Raw genomic sequence first — 17,991 nt, 5'->3', positions numbered from 1 at the left:
TGAAAAAGAAACATCACAAAGGCCACAGTCGATTACAACATTCTTACAAGGAAAAGGAATGTACTTGTATTAGTTATTGCATTAAAGTATATCTGAGGATAACCAGCTTCTTAGTTACTAAAAGCAAAAAATGCCTCCTGTGCACACCTCTCACTCCCAATTTGACCAGTGGTCCCAGGTGGTCTGGATACTTCTTGCCCTTTGTGTGCCCAAGTGACTTATTGAAAGAGAAGATGTTTCCCCCTAGATTAGGCACGACCTATTTATTTCTTAGATGTCTGCAGATGTTTTGGACCATACTTTAAGTTTGTGTTTACTGAAACATTTCTTACATGTCACAGAAGCCATGGAATGATGGGGGATTAACGTTCTGCACGGGTGGTCTTGCATTCCTGCGCATGCCTGTGGCCTGCCTTTGTGTCTGTGAGAGATACTGACACAGTCCATTTTGTCCCACTTACCCAGGCACTACATTGCAGGTGTCACTCCCTTGTTTACCTCTAGAATTTCCAAAGATGGTCTGCTTACAGGTTAAATATTTCAAAACAGCTCATATATTTTCCCCATACTTTCTACTGCAGAAGCACTTTGTGCTTTCGCTCTCAGTGGTGCATGGATTGACCCTGTCTCCTTGATGCACCAAGGGTGACCAGTGTTTCTGTTCCCCAAAGTTTCAAGCTTGCTCCTCCCAGCTTTCTTTTAACACAGCCATTCTCTCAGGATACTATTCTCCTCTGCTGGGCTATTATAGCTGCAATACTTAATGAAAACCTCTATCACCTTTAAGTTTCAATACAATAATACAGTGTTTATCCTGGCCACCTATTAAATGCTGACATTGAGCTAGGCCCTGAGAATGTGGTCAGTAATGATACTGGCAACTTAACATACTTGCTGAGGCCTTTGTTACTGGAGTCAGTTGCCTGAGTTAGAATCTCAGCTCAACTAAGTAGCTGTGTGATACTGGGGAAGGCTGTTAAATTCTCTGTGTGTTTCCTCTCTACTAAAGAGAGTTAAAACAGAACCCTCTTTAGGTTGTGTTGAGGATGTTTGAGAACGCGTCATGATGACTTCATAAAGACATGCAGGTATGGCGCCTGCTGTCATTGATGTTTCAGGCTTACAGAGGAGGCAAAAGAGTAAGTGAGGCATCAAAACACTGTGCAAAACAATGCAGCATCTTAGATGGGTACAGAAAATTGACAGGAGTAACAAGGATGGGACCTTAGTTAAATCAGGGCATGTTCTGTGCATTTCACACAGGACCCACTTATATTGGCAATCATACACTTGTGTGAAGGTAAGTGTAGAGACCACTAGTCTTGCAAAAATGAATTCAGTGTGTTTGAAGAATGGGGCTGGGGAGTTTATCCTGGTTGGATTTGTGATAATATGAGGGTCGGGTGTACAGGAGTTCAAAGCATATAGATTTATGGAAGCTAGGCCTTTAAGAAGGGACCTGGCACCTTCTTGCTTAGAAAGAAAACATTGGCGGCAGTCTATCCAGTAAAGAGGCAGATCAAGAATAAAGCTGACCCAGTTAAGAGTCCTTTGTAATAATCTGCAAAGAAGTAGCTGCTCCCTAAAGGCTAGGGTTGGGACAGAGGGGTGAGAACTGTACAAATTTATTAGCAATTAAGATTCAGAAGTTGAAGTAGTTTCATGATTATTCAGAAGAGTAGAGAATGATGTTCCAGTTTCTGGCTGGGCCACTGGCAAGCTGTTGGTTCCATTCACATAGTTGAATGACTGATGAGGAAGGAAAATTAGACAAGGAGAGATGATGCTGTGTTGATCTGGTTAATGGGCATGCAAAGGGATGTACTCCATGATTCTCTATGGCACTGAAATCTGCAGCTCTGACCCATATGAAATATGGCTTAGAGACACAAATTTGAAGCTTTCTTTATGGTCATTGATATAGATGCCAAGAAAGCATACCAATAGGACTTACCAAAGCTTAATGAGGAGAGGGGGGAATAAACTTTTACTTGGGAACAGAAAAGATTATTTATGAAGAAAAAATAAAGAAATAGAAATTTCATGCAGACACTGTGGGTTAAAGTAGAACACTGAAGGAAAGATTGTCCTGCCGGTCAAAGAACATTCCAAAAGCATTAGGGAAGGAGAAAGTGTGTGTGGGGGGGTTGGGGGAAGGGTGTCTGAAAATACCATGTGTTTAGTATGTAGTATCAAGTGCCATTTGGGGTTTCCAAATATTGCAATAATTTGCTTTCCTAGTAGTATCTTTCCATTTTGGCCTCCCTTGGTCTGATTTAACTAAATAGAGGCTATAGAATTGGCAAGGAGAGTAAAAAGCCATCTTTCCTTATAGTGATGTGCCTCCTTGAACAGACCATATTTGAAATTTCCTTCAGAAACAAGAAAGCAGATGCTCTGAGAAAAGGAGCCCAATAATCAACAGGACACAATGAGACACAATCATTTTCTCCTTTGCTGGGGGATGTCTTTCTGTATGCTGTGAATATATGTTCCCATTGTTTAATAAATAAGCTGCTTTGGCCCATGACAAAGCAGCTTAGAGGCAGGCAGGAAAGGAGAGAGATAGGAAGGAAAAAGGTAGAGTCTGGGGAGACACCAGTCTGTCCACCAAGGAACAACATGCCAGCAGACCGGTAAGCCACAGCACATGTGGCAAAACATAGATGAATAGAAATGGGTTAATTTAAGATATAAGAGCTAGCTAGCAAGAGGCCTGCCATAAACCATATAGTTTGTAAATAATATTAAGCCTCTGAGTGATTGTTTTATAAGGGACTGAGGAACCACGGGGCTGGGAGGGACCAGAGAAATCTTCTGACTACACTACCTATTTCTCCTAAGTACAGTTTTAGTCTTTCTCAAGTAATGATTTTGTACTATTACAAAAAGTAAAACCAACCAACCAACCCAAACCAAAACCAAAACAAACAAGAACAACAACAAAAACAACATCCAAGTGTGATGCTCTCAGGTATCACATCATGATCCACAGGACAACCATTGCCCAGTTCCTTCTGGAGTCACTAACATTCACTGTGATCACAATGAATAAGGCAGCCTTGCATATCACCATGATGCTATAGAAACCTTGGTACATGTTTCCTTGTGGTAGCCAATGAAGTGCTGGGGAAAGAACATGGGTGCTGACTAGAGAAAGATACACGTGGAGGCCAAAGGATAAGGTCGGGTGTTCTTCCACAAGTATCTCTTCAATGGCTCCATTGTTGTTTATTGTTTAACTCTGTTTGACACAGTGACTCTAAATGGCCTTCAACTCACCAACAAGGCACCCACCTGTTTCTGCCTCCACAGGACTTAGATTAGAAGTTATCTACATGCCAGGTATTTTGCATTTTATTTATTTATTTTTGTGTGGTTTCTGTGGATCCATCTCTTCTCCGTGAGTGTTCACAGCAAGCACTTTATAGACTGAGCTACTTCCCTAGCCTCAATGCTGGTGTTTTCACAGAGCTGCAGATGTTTGTTTTTTTTTTCTGTGAAGGTTTTACAAATTCATCTCAGATCATGAAATTGAAATACAGACTATTTCCATTTTTAATCTTCTCAAAGCAATTTTGAACACTAAATTAAATGAGAAAGGGGACAGATATGACTTGTTAGGAATGAAGAAGCCCATTATTCCTAGTACATAATAGAAGAATACGTGAGAGTACATTATAGTGAGCACAAGGCCCTTGTTCTTTGGACACAGTGACCTCTCACTGCCCTAACCCTCTGGCCTTGTTTATTGTGATCCTGTGTATGGAGGCTAACACAGTCCATGTATACAACATTTGTGGGAGAATTTACATTTAATCCTGTTCTGATGTATTAATTTGGACAAAGTAAGGCACACACACAAGCACAGATACAACCTTTACTCTTAAGTGCAACTAGGTACCTATTTTTTCTCTGAATAAAATAGAGGTTGGAATCTGTTATTTGCTATATGGAATTTTTCTGGAAAGATGGATTGCTGTGGGGTGGTCTTTCTGCACACTGTGAATATGTTGCTACTGTTGGTTAATAAGGAAGCTGTTTTGGCCTATGGTAAGGCAGGATAAGAGCCAGGCAGGAAATCCAAGAGAGATACAGGAAGAATGGTGAAGTCAGTGCAGATGCCGGCCTGATGCCCAAGGAGTAATATGCCAGCAGACTGGTAACACCATGGCTATGTGGCAAAACATAGATAAATAGAAATTGGTTAATTTAAGATAAACGAGCTAGTTAGCAGTAAGCCTGGGCCATAGACCAAACAGTTTGTAATTAATATTAAGCCTCTGGATGATAATTTACAAGCGACTGTGGGATTGAGAACTGGTAGGCCGGACCTTGAAAAGCTTTCATCTACAATGGATAGCTACAAAACTCTGATTTTAGCTCTGTGCTACCTGGGGTCAGGTACTTATGACATCTGTGAATTTGGGACTTTAAGTGAATATTTTTTATCTATAGTATCTATCATCAGTCTGTCTGTCTATCTATCATCTATCAACCTACATATCATCTATCTGTAGAGAGGTAGATATAGATATAAATACAGATAGATATATGAGAGTTGGAAAGATGAAAGTGTAATTCTATCATTTTTACACTAGTGAGTTGTACATATAAGGAATTAAATAATTGTTCTCACTCATCTCTGTATTTATTAGAGGAGGTTTATGATGGCCAGGAAACTAAACTAATTTCCATCACTCTGCATTTCCAGCTTCTCCTCATCCCTTCTTCTATTGTTATAATCACTATCATTGGTATCTGAAGGCCTTCTGTGAGACAAGTGCAATCTAAACAGTTTGGCATATATTGCTCTTCTGGGACCCCAGAACATTGTGTGGAAATGGAAGCTTCACGGGATTAGCCAAATTTATTTTAGTTATTAGTAAAGAAACATGTAAACTATAACTAAATCTTGGTCATCTAACTCAAAGAGCTGCTTGTCTAAAAATCTCAAATATTTTCTTATTTAGTTCAGCTTCAATATGTGATATTTATGTACTGTGAAGATCAGAAATATATGTACAATATGTGTGTGGTTTAAAGAGATGTTTGGATCCTAGAACTTATGCAGCATGCAAAACACCAATGATAGATACTTTTTCATATACATACAAGTGTGTATGTGTGTGCAGGTGCTTGTTTATGTGGTATGACTTTGAAGAAGCCATATAATATCCTTGTGTTTCTCAGGAGGCACTGTCCAGTCCATCCATCCTGCTTTTAAGATGGGATAGTTCACAGGTACCTAGGTCTCACCATAATCTGCTAAGAAATCTGGTCAGTTAGACCCAGATAAATGTCTGTCTATGTTTCCAAGCACTTGAATTATAAGCATGCACCACAATGCCTGGATTTATTTTTACACTGGTACTGTGGATTTGAACTCAGATTCTCATACTTTCATGAAACACTGCACTTGTCTCTGGATCCTCTGTTTTCTATATCTTGAAGACATACTGCAAGGAGTATTGGAAGGAGGGATTACTGTGTCTCAGAGACTTGAAATGGCTCAAGATCCTTGCTGGGAATTGTTAGTGCTTTGGTTTTGTTTACAACCATCTGAAATTATATGAAGCTATATCATCATCATATATTACATATGATATTGTATATTGTGATGTCTCATCCTACAAGTTAATATTTTGATGTCATTTTCTAATTATCTTTGCAGTAGAATATCACCATAGTTGTAGTATTACTTTAGCACAAACTACTACCACTGTACATAATTAGAAAAATCACTTCCAGCATAATTTCAGCTGGAGGAATCTTGATATTATTTTTCTGTTGCATCGGCAATCAAAACCTGAAAATACCATGGCCTTCTGATGTGATTTTGGGACAGACAAAATTCATTGAAACATTCTCACTGTGCCTGAGTTTAATGTTCTTAATGACCAACTTAAACCCTGAGACATGTGAGGCCAGATGCTTACCATCTGCTGCAAGGCCACTATGAGGAGTACTAGACACGAAGGATAGAGCTCCCCCAAACCTATGTAATGCTGACCCTAATAGCAGCTGATGTTTGGAAAAGCAGAAATGTGTGGTGTATATTGCCAAATCTGTATCATAGATCTATCTTAAAGGCTTTCTTCAAAATACAAGTATTAAATTTATGTATCTGATAGAAGAGCCCAAAGTATACAAAACGCAAATAGAGAAAGCAAGATATGGATTTCATTTGTGACAATGGCTTCACTAGCTGTTTGTGACACTCTAATTCAGTAGCTATGTCAATGTGACCTGCATTTTGTGAATGGACGGTAACTGATGGGTACTTGACTGAAATAAACAGGGTATCTATCACACCGCCTGAGTGGCAAGTCTTCTGTTTCTCTGACCTTATTTCATGTCAGAGCAGGCAATAAATCATAACACAGTTTGATTTGTGCTCATTCAAGGATGTCCTGAAGAAAATCTCACCTTCACATAGACATAAGCAAAGTGTTAAGAGTCTCAAAGGACAGAACTGTGTTATTATCACATTATTAATCTCTTTATTTGCTTTTTATTACCAAGTCTCACTGTGTAGCTCAGGGTGGACTCTAACACACAATCTTCTTACTCTCAGCTCCTGAGTGATGAGACTTGAGTATCCATATGTCTCTACCACCAGCTTCATTCTCACTATCTTTCAAAGGAGTAAGAGGTCTTCCTTTGGGGCCACTTATCTTTGGAGTCTAAGATGCTCAGTAAAGGAATAAAGGGAAACAGCAATGCTTTTGTAGATTATCCTTGTATATTTTGTACATGGGAATATATATATTTGAAATTGGGACTAGATCTAATGATTTATTCATTTCCTTTTATACTCAACAAAATCAGAAGTGATAAATGAGCCTTTTGTGAACTACAATTGGTTCATGCTTGTGTCACATATTTCATAATTCCATGAGTATCTTTAAAGATATAAAATATACTCTTACCTACATTTGACATAAAATATTTGCAACTTATTAAGAAATATGATCAAATATATCTTTCATTATTGATTTGTATTATTTTTTAGTTTCAACAGAATTATATTGCCTCTAGCTCTCTATTACCTTACAAATCCCCTGTACAAAATAAAAATTCGATTACTCAGGAGAGAAGATAACAATGGCCTATACCATGGGATTTTATATAATATATAATAGGAATTTTTAGAGCCGTTACTATACACATAGGACAACTGCTGTATATTATCAGCTCTTATGCTGTATGAATGCTCCAAGGACAGAAAAATAAAGAATGTTTCAAAAGCAACCTAAGATTTAATATACTTATGGAAGAATGTATCATTAAATTATGTAATACTCTCATCAAATGTAGGAAAAGTTTGCAATTTTATAAAGATACTAAGATTATATTGTGGGCTGTCCTTATTGTAGAACAAAACCAATTTTCATATATTATTAAATACTAAGGACTACAAATTATATTGCATTAAAATTGTACATTTTTTCTTTGTGTTGTTCTGTATGAGTGGTGTTTTATTGTGTGTTCATGTGTGTATGGGTGGATACATATATGTGTGTGTAGAGGCCACATACTGATGTTGTGTGTCTCCCATTTTCTCTCTCCAACTTACTTTTTTCAGCTAGGAGCTCAATGAAGCCAGCTACTTACTGATTCAAGTCCCAGTGATCACCTTGATTCCACTTCCTCAATGCAGGAATTACATTCAACTGCCATGCCATGCCTAGATTCTTACCTGGATGCTGGGGATCTGAACTCAGGTCCTCATGTCTGCAGGAGTAATGCTACATGAACTGAAACATCTGCCTGATTTCCAGTTTTCATTATTTAGTGAATAATAAAGAACCCATTATTCATTTATAAGCTTTTAACAAATCTAGGATATCAACATTCTTCATGCCTCCAAACCAATACCATAATTTCATGTCTAATGTTATTTAGAAAATCCACTTTGAATATTTTATCACCTGCAGATTTGGTTAATAGTTCGTATTGCAAAGAAAAGTTGAAAGGAAAAGTACCTGAGCAGCTGGACTCATCAAGTTGGAAGTGCTCACAATGGGCCTTACCATCACAGCGCTGGTGATAGGGGACACAGCTGCCGGATGAGTTGCACACCAAAGCTCCATCAGGGCAGCTCTGATTGGCTGAACAAAAAGCAACGATGGTGAAGATGAGAAAGGATAGCAAGTTCATCTGTTTTTGAATGAGTTTCTCATAATGAAATGATTGTCGTTTTAACCTTTTTTTTTCATATTACATTTTAGAAAAGTTATTTGTTATTTTTTCTTTATTCTGAGCTGAGAGATGCCTCAGCAGTTATAAGTACTAGCTGCTCTTCCAGAGGACCCAGATTTGATTCCCAGCATTTTCATGGCAGTTTAAAACTATCCATGACTCCAGTTCTAGGGAATTTTATGTGCTTTTCTGGCCTCTAAAGGCACCAGGCACCCAGGTGGTACACAGACAAACTTGCAGACAAAGCGCTCATATTCATAAAATAAAATAATTTTTAAAAAGTGTTTTTTCTTGAAATATCATACATGTGTAGAGTGAAATATAATCATGTTATAATCATATTTCCTGCCCAACTTTCACCATATCCCATTTGATACATGCCCCTCCCAACTTCAAGCCTTTTTAAGGATCCACTAAGTCTGCCCAGTGCTGCCTCTATGGGAGTGGGGCTTCTAATGGAATGTGAGAATCCTCTCTCAGAGCCCACATCCTCACAGAAGAGTGATTTTTCCTCTCCCAGCAATTATCAACTGTCAATAGCTTCTCAGTAAAGGGAGGGGCCTTGAGATCATCTACCCTATCTATGCCACATTTCAAATGGCTTGATCTGGTGTTGGTATTGTGCGGGTAATTGTGCTGCTGCTGCTGTGAGTCCATGAGAATACCACTTATGTCATGAGAAAACCCTTCTTTTTAAATATAATTTAAATTAACTTATAATTTTCAGCAAAGGAAGAAAACATGGATGGAATTATTTCTCAGATATTGCCAGGGACTCAATTTCATGTCCCCCCAAAACTGATATTGAGACCCCATAACAAGGCTATATTTCTACATAGAGATTTAAAGAAAGGAATTAGAGATAAGTGAAGCTATCAGGGTAAGACCCTAATCAAATGTTAACAATGTCCTTATGAGAAGAAACGAGGAGGGAGAAGGGGAGGGGAAGGGGGAGAGCGAGAGAGCAAGAGAGCGAGAAAGACAGAGACAGAGAGAGAGACAGACAGACAGAGACAGAGGACAAGAGAAGGAAGATCAGATCAGGGTTTGCATGATCAGAGGTAAGGTCCTGTTCTCTAGATTCTGCCAGAAGATGATAAATACCAAAATCTCTTTGGATTTTCAATTTCCAAAAAGCTTAGAAGATATGAGTGGTCACTGTGTATCTGTTCGACCATAACTGTTTACTAACACTTAGTATGTAGCACTCACGGGCCTCTAGTTCCCTGGTCTCAGCATTATGGATGCAGAGAACTCCCTTGTTAGGATTTCTAAGGAGAGGTTGGCACAACTTTAGAGTATATAGATAGTTTAGAGGTGTTATGCTCACAAAATCCTACATTGTCATGGAAAGAATGTATTTATTGAACCTCATCAGAACACTCTGAAATGTGAAAAGCAGAGATTCTTTCCAGTCTCAGAGAGAATATTTCCTGTGAATGAGAGCAGGACTATAAGATACAATCATTTTGAGAAATGAATAAAATGGCACAAAGACATAACTGACAGACACTTCTTCCAAAACATTGGCACTGAAGAGGGATATAGGATTAATGGATAGGGTTATTTGTTTTCAGTGCTTTGCACACGTTTAAATGTTGCAAGAATATGGAGTGCTTTTATGAATTTGTGGTGAGATCAATGTTTAAAAATAATTCACATAAAGTACCATCCTGCCAATGAAAATGTAACTTTTAATAAACTAAAGTGGTATGTATTTTTTATCAAGAATCCTTTTATTCCCTCAAAAACTAATGGAAAAAAGAAATACAGTTAACCTGTGCGAACAGGGTCTTGCTGTGAGGCCGAGGCTAGCTTAGAACTTATGGTCCTTCTGCCTCAGCCTCCTGAATACTGGGATTGCAGGGGTGATCCACCCTGTCTAGCTCAACATGACTTTAATTATACAGCAGGATAAAAGAAAAGTAGGAAGATTGTTGGCACTCTGCTGACAGTCATCTATGTTTCAAGAAGCTTTCGTGATTCCAGCATTTGTTCCATTAGTCAGTTTCTACTCACCTCCCTCCAAATAGGTGGTCCACTGATACTGCATGACATGACAAAAAAGTCATAAGGAGCTGTTTCCCAGATAAACAACATGCACAAAAAGCTACGAAAGTTGGTAACAGTGGGGCTGGCCAAAGACTGTGAGAACAGTTACCTGAAGCTGGAGTTTAGGAATACATTAGATAAGGGACTTGGTGGAGGGGAGGGAGGATGGTGAGAAAATGTTAGTGAACAGATGAGTGGGAACAATGACTTGTCTTCTATAGCACAGTAAGATAACTAGGGATGGCAATGATTATTTCAGAATAGCTGGCTCAGTACTAATAAGTATTATATATCCCAAGTGAAAGATTTGCCAAATATCCTAACCTGATCATTGCATGTCGAGTATATGTGTTGAAATGTCACGCTATAGCCCATAAATAGGCATGGATACTATGTAACAACTGAAAAATAAGTAGATAGATAGATAGATAGATAGATAGATAGATAGATAGATAGGGATATGATGTGGCCTGAGGTAAGGTGATCATTCTAGATGTTTTCTTCCCAGTGTGTTGAATTTCTGCTGATCCTACCCATTAGCCAAACTCAGCCATACACTGGGATATAAGTTAAAGAAACTTGTTATATATGTATCTACAACCTACCCATGTTAGACAGAAACATGAGAAGCAGACATGGGCACAGGGAGTTGACCTTTCTCTCATTAGTAGTTGATGTGCCCCATGAAAGTTAATGATACTTTTGGTGATGTGAAATGAATCTCTTTCCTAAGATCATCCCTTATCAATATTATTTATAATTGGCTGTTATATCAGCTATGATATCAATATTCTTAGTACTTGCCACTGACAATCTGAATTATAGTCTGAATTAGTTAGCTCTTCTTATAATAGTCACAATTGGTTATTCTACATTAAAATAATGGTAACTAAATCCACTTTATAGAGGTCTGGGAAGATCAGATGAAATGAATATGGTTAAGTACATAATGCACACATAATAAATTATTATTCTTTCATCATTACCTTATTTTAAAGTTTCACTGAACATTGAACTGTTAAGACATTTCAATGAGAGTTCTGATTAGATTTAATTCAAGGAAAAAATACACATTTGTACTGCCTGAGCTAGATTTGCATGTAAACTGAGTCATGTAGTTTTCATTCTAACAGCCCAGTGTCACTTTGCTGTTAAAAATGCTGAATTCTAGAACACAACATAGGAGTTGCATATGTGAATTCAAAGCAATTTGAACATATGCACAAGACCTGTGCAAGCTCAAGCTAGACAAAATCTCAGCATCAAGAGATGGAGGAAGCATGAACCCCACCATGATTGGCATTTGATAGCTTCTAAGAGAGGGAGAATCAGTTTTCGTTAATTACAGATCCCCTGGTGGGTCAACCACACTCCAGGGCAAAGAACACCTCCAAGATTAGTTGCAAAATACAAACTGCACTTTCTGGGAGTAGGGGTGGGGATAAAGAAGAAAACTCAAAGTTGTGAGAGTAGAGGAGAGGGTAGTTATGGGAGAAGTTGGTGGAAGATAGTAACCATGTTCAAATAGACTGTATGAAATTTTCAAAGAGTTAATAAACCGTAGTTAAGAAGAGAGATACTGAGTTCCTCTACTCTGCCCCTCCCCTTTTCCCTTTCCTTCTACCAGCCCACTCTTCTGAACCCAGGGAATCCCATAAACTAAGTGCACATTCTGAAGTGCACATTCCTCCACTGAGCTATGTCCTCAGTACCTTTATTCATGTTTCTTTTTTATTTTATAATTTAATTTAATTTTACATATCAGCCATGGATTCCCCTGGTCTCCCTCCTCCCACCCACCACCGACCCTATCCCCATTCACCCCCGTTCCCATCTCCTCCAGGGCAAGGACTCCCCTGGGGATTCAACTCAGCCTGGTAGATTTAGTGGAGGCAGGTCCAGTCCTCTCCTCCCTTAATCCAGGCTGAGTAAATGTCCCAGCATAGGCTCCAGGCTCAAAAAAAGCCAGCTCATGCACTAAGGACAGGTCCTGGTCCCACTGTCTGGGGGGCCTCCCAAACAGTTCAAGCTAATCAACTGTCTCACTTATCCAGAGGGCCTGATCCAGTTCCATGGGGCTCCTCAGCTATTGGTTCATAGTTCATGTGTTTCCACTAATTTGGCTATTTGTCCCTGTGCTTTTTTCAATCGTGGTCTCAACAATTCTCGCTCATACAATCCCTCCTCCCTCTCGCTGATTGGATTCCGGGAGCTACACCTAGGGCCTGGCCATGGATCTCTGCATCCGCTTCCATCAGTCATTGCATGAGATTTCTAGCACGACAGTTAGGGTGTTTGGCCATCCTATCACTAGAGTAGGTCAGTTTGGGCTTTCTCTCAACCATTGCCAGTAGTCTATTGTGGAGGTATCTTTGTGGATTTCTGGGGACCTCTCTAGCACTTTGCTTCTTCCTATTTCCATGGGGTCTTCATTTATCATGGTCTCTCTTTCCTTGTTCTCCCTCTCTGTTCTTGATGCAGCTGGGATCTCCCGCTCCCCATAAGCTCTTTCCCCTGACCCTTGCCCTTCATTACCCCCTCCCCATGCCCAGTTTGCTCATGTAGATCTCATCCATTTCTCTGTTGTTGGATGATCCCTGTGTCTTTCTTAGGGTCCTCTTTACAAATGGCTGAAAGACATTTAAGGAATTGCTCAACATCCTTAATCATCAGGGAAATGCAAATCAAAATGACTCTGAGATATCACCTTACACCTGTCAAAATGGCTAAGATCAAAAACGCTGAAGACAGCTTATGCTGGAGAGGATGTGGAGCAAGGGGAACTCTCCTCCACTGCTGGTGGGAATGCAAGCTTGTACAGCCACTTTGGAAATCAATATGGCACTTTCTTAGAAAACTGGGAATCAATCTCCCCCAAGACCCAGCTATACCACTCTTGGGCATATACCCAAGGAATGCTCAATCATACCACAAAGGCACATGCTCAGCTATGTTCATAGCAGCATTATTTATAATAGCCAGAACCTGGAAACAACCTAGATGCCCTTCAACTGAAGAATGGATAAATAAAATGTGGTACATATACACAATGGAGTACTATTCAGCAGAGAAAAACAATGGCATCATGAGGTTTGTAGGCAAATGGATGGATCTAGAAAAAATCATCCTGAGTGAGGTAACCCAGACTCAGAAAGACAAACATGGTATGTACTCGATCATAGGTGGATACTAGATGTAAAACAAAGGATGACTAGACTGCTACTCACAACTCCAGGGAGGCTACCTTTTTCATGTTTCTTATATAACTATTATAGCCTACAAATGGATCTACTTTCAGAAAAACCATTCTGATGAACCACTCATGTATTATTTAGTTTTAAAATAATATCTACAAAGTGAATGAGTTTATAACTACAAAATGATTTGTGTTATTTAGGATTACTTTAGTAAGAAATAATAGCAATCTCTAAGACAATGATAGACTAGAATAAATATGCCTACAGACTTTAAAGCATGATGTTTGAAAAACAATATGGCGAAAGATAGATTTTTCTCAGGAAACATTTAGAAGCCCAATTTTTCTATATATTTCATGGCCTTTTTTGGACTGATTTTGGAGTGTTTTTTCATTGCAAAAATATTTATAGTAGAGGTTATAGAAAAATCAATATCTTATGTCATTTCCTATATTCAATACAAATCCTTTGTTTTATAAATGCTGATAAATACTAACTGCACTTGCTTTTTATTGCCTACTTCTAAAATTATATTTGTGAGCATTCATTAAATATAATGTGGCAGCATATAAAAATACATAGAAACTAAAAATGTATACTTAAAAATACTGTGTGTATATATTTATACATAAAGATAAACATATAGACCCATTCACATATACTCATTATTTATAAACATCTCTGTCTTTTAAAGGAGGAAGAAAATACTATATTTTCTGTTTTATTTAGTTTGAAGTATGATTTATTTACTATTGTATATTATATAATGATTTAACTCTCTGGAACACATATTACATCCTTCACCCTGGGTGTTTAGTTATCCCTGTCTATGTATGGTTCAAGTCTTGATAACTTTTAGCTTATCTGAACTATCCCTTAACTTATACTAATTGATTGTATAGGTTTTACGCCTACTCAGTTAAATGATTGTTTGTAAATTAAAATTTTAAAACATATTTTAATATTTCACTCTTTTAGACATACTTACATGGAAAGAATCATGTTTTGTATTTTGAGACAGTCTATCTACATAGCTCAGCCTAACCATTGACTCAACACCTTCTTCATAAGGAAACTTCCTATTTTTCAGTCCGGATTATGTTCTGGAAAGCTTTCTATGTCCAATACTGCCTTGGATGTATATTCCTGATACTGATGTTATATTGAGTAAATTTTGTCATACATTCCCTTTGTTATTATTCTGAGCTGTAGTGTTACTATTTTCTTCCTAATTCAGTTCTGTTCTCTCATCTAAAACAAATCCTTCCCTCTGCTCTTTATGGAAGTGCTAAGTAGAACATCTTACATTACTGGAAACTCAATAACAGATATTGGTGTGAACTGATATTTCAGCACCTTAGGAAGGATTGCTCAATACAAAGTACTGCTTCAATTTTTCAGAGCCAGCAATTCAGTCAATGGAGATACATAGATTTAAAAACACCATTTTTCATGTCCAAGTTCACATTAAAATTTGATAATAAATCTCAAAACTAAATTGGATGAAGCACCCCAAATAATTCTTCTTGCTGGATTGTAATTCCAGAAGGGAATATTATGTGATATAGTTGACAAAATCTCTATAAGAGCCATGTATACTGATCTTTATTCCTGGATCGCAAAGATTAACAATTTGCTTTGAATAGACTGTGAGTTAATTGTATTTGATTGTATGCAATGAATTTCCCACTCTATTCTTTTTTAAAGTTTTAACATAAGAGTTTGACTAAGGTATTCCAAAAGATACTGTGTAAGACTGTATTAATTACATCAGATAAAAATGAAACTTTTTTTTAGAACTAAATTACATTTTAAAAAAGCTCTGAATGACCAATATTGCCTTTGATGCATCTTTTTAAGAACCTTAAAACTCAAAGGAGCAGGGTGAGAAAGAAATTTAGATCAATATCAGTTCTAATTGATGCTTTGGAATAATATACAAGCTTTCTAGCAAAATGGTGCCGTAGGTCATAGTTTAACATATTCCCAACACTCTAGGCATGCAACACTACCAAACAGAAGAGAAGCCCCCAAAAAATGACTCACAGAAAAGATCAGCATGAACACCAGCAAGGACCTGAATTAAAGTAGGGCCAGAAAATAGAGGTAAGACCAAAGAGCCCAAAGCTGGTGGGTTCCATGTCCTAAAAGTAAGAAGAATAAATGCTGTTTTACATTTGACAGCAGCCTGGAATGAGAGTTTCCTCTTCAGCCATTACTCATAAAGCCATTCTAAACCAAGGCTCACTGGTTTACAGAAAGCCATTCACATAAGGAATTTAGAGAAGGGAAGTAAGAATATCAAAATTAGTTTTCGTGCTGAGAACTGTTTTTCCTAACACACATAATATACAGAGTTGCATACCAGGGAATAGACTACTTTCCAGAACTATTAGGTTTATTTGTAGTTTGGTCTACTCCCATTGGCTTTCTCCAAGGACACCACAACCTCTATCTAAGCTCATCACTCTGTTTTTGTGGCTCTCCTTTGTCTCTGGGATGTAAAATATATCTCTTTTGTATCTTGACTTTTTTAAGGGAAGACACTTGGAAAGCGACAGTTGGGATATCACTTCGACCTTTTTAATAGCATTAGATAAAAGTCCCATATGAAAGCCACTCTCCATAATAGAAGAAAAAAGCAACAATGTTATCTTCTAGGGCAAGAAGCTGAGAGCAAAATAATGCTACAGAGACCTTTTAAGAACATGTCTGGTCTCTCGTGCATCTTCCATCTTCACAGTTTACTATGGTGTGTTCACTCCTGTCTATAAACACTGCCCAGACTGCTCCTTGTGGTTTTGAGTTTGTATGGGGGCATCTCTGCCAGGCAGACCCTTTTCCTTCTGCTAACCCACTTTTCACTTTGCTAACCCATGTTACAGTTTAATTCTTGGAGCCAGTTGGATCTTAAGAGGACAGAAGTGAGGGTTTTCTGTCCCTACAACAATGTCCTCTCAGTAGCTTTCAATATTTGCTTTGTTAAATTAATTTTTAAGCTAGCAGACAAAGTAATGCGTATTTAAAACACTCCTTTAAATCATCTACATTCATTTGCCTCTGTGGCTCTGTGCACTTGTGAATGCAGGTACCCATGAGAGAGCATCTGGAATTAGCGGCCATTGTGAGCTGCCCCGTGGGAGTGCCAGGAACCAAACTCAGGTTCTGTGTACGAGTGTTACACTCCCTAACTACTGAACCATACCTCTAGTCCCAAGGCTTGGGCTTTACTATAACATTTTGTATGTATTTGTTATTAATTGTTCCCCTCTCCCAGCCTCCTCCTCTTGCCACACTCTTTGTTGTTGGGCCCCTTCATGGTCACCCCCAACAATACCCCTTCTGCTTTCATGTAATCAATGCTTGTTTTTATTTATTGTTTCCTTATTTACACTTCAGGTGTTCCTTTGGATTTTATCTAGCTTTTTTTAAGGTTATTTTATCTCATCTATACCTGCAGCTGATGCCAAGAATCTTTCTATGTCTTATGTTTCTCTTTTGATCTCTGGGTACACATTTCCAACCACGTTCTGAACATTTATCTCCATTAGGATATACCACAGGTTTCACAAATAACATCTAATGTGAAGTCATGATCTTCCCAGAGAACCTTCTGTTTCCCCTATTTTCTTTTTTTTAACCTTCTAATTGTGTTATATCTTTTTCTTGTCCTTGAGTCTTTTTTTTATTAAGAAATTTTTTTCATGCATTTTAGACACCAATCAAAGATCTTCCTCTTCCCCCTCCCACCTCCCTTAGCCTCCTCCCCAACTCACCCCATCTCCCTCCCTACAAGAAGGCAAGGCCTCTCATGGGGAGGCATTCCAGTAGAGGCAAGTCTAAGCCCTTCCCCCTCCCTCAAGACTGCACAAGGTGTCCATTCATATGTAGTAGGCTCCAAAAAGCCCACTCATACACCAGGGATGGATTCTGATTCTACCGCCAGGGCCCCATCCCCCCCAAACAGATAAAGCTACACAATTGTCTCGCCATGCAGAGGGATTAGTCCAGTCCCATGTAGGCTCCACTGAATCGAGAAAGAGCTATCAATCTGTCAATCCTGTCCGTATCTGGGCCGGGTGAGGTTTCCCGTGTTGATCCAACTTTCATGAGTTCCCACTAGTTTGGTTTGGTCATCTCTACAGGTTTCTCCATCATGATCCTGATGTACTTACTCATAGAATCCCTCCTCTCTCCTACAGAACTCCTGGAGCTCTGCCTGTTGTTTGGTTGTACATCTCTGCATCTGCCTCTATCAGTCACCAGAGAAAAGTTCTATGATGACAGTTAGGGTATTCACCAATCTGATCACTGGGGCAAGCTAGTTCAGTTCAGGCACCCTCTCCACTATTTCTAGTAGTTCAAGCTGGGGTCATCCTTGGGCATTCCTGGCAACTTCCCTAGCACTGGGTTTCTCTCTATCCCCATGATATCCCCCCCTCCATCATGGTATCTCTCTCATTGATTTTCCACTCCAGCCCTGTTCCAGCTAGATCATCCCATTCCCCTATGTTCTTATCCCCCATCTGCCACCCCC

At 38.7% G+C, this 17,991-nt stretch overlaps 1 protein-coding gene across 2 annotated transcripts in view; it reads right to left on the bottom strand.

Moving 5' to 3' along the window:
- The window catches only part of Malrd1 (MAM and LDL receptor class A domain containing 1), a 584,432-nt gene that overhangs the window by 83,114 nt on the left and 483,327 nt on the right, over positions 1 to 17,991 (bottom strand). For both annotated transcript variants that reach the window (XM_037205982.1, XM_037205981.1), the window contains one exon: positions 7,989 to 8,114. In XM_037205982.1, coding sequence (XP_037061877.1) covers positions 7,989 to 8,114 — 126 coding nt within the window. The remainder of the gene's footprint in view (positions 1 to 7,988; positions 8,115 to 17,991) is intronic.

The sequence above is a fragment of the Peromyscus leucopus genome, chromosome 5 (assembly GCF_004664715.2).
Source record: "Peromyscus leucopus breed LL Stock chromosome 5, UCI_PerLeu_2.1, whole genome shotgun sequence".
Classification (NCBI taxonomy): domain Eukaryota; kingdom Metazoa; phylum Chordata; class Mammalia; order Rodentia; family Cricetidae; genus Peromyscus; species Peromyscus leucopus.
This window is presented reverse-complemented; position numbering and strand designations above follow the sequence as displayed.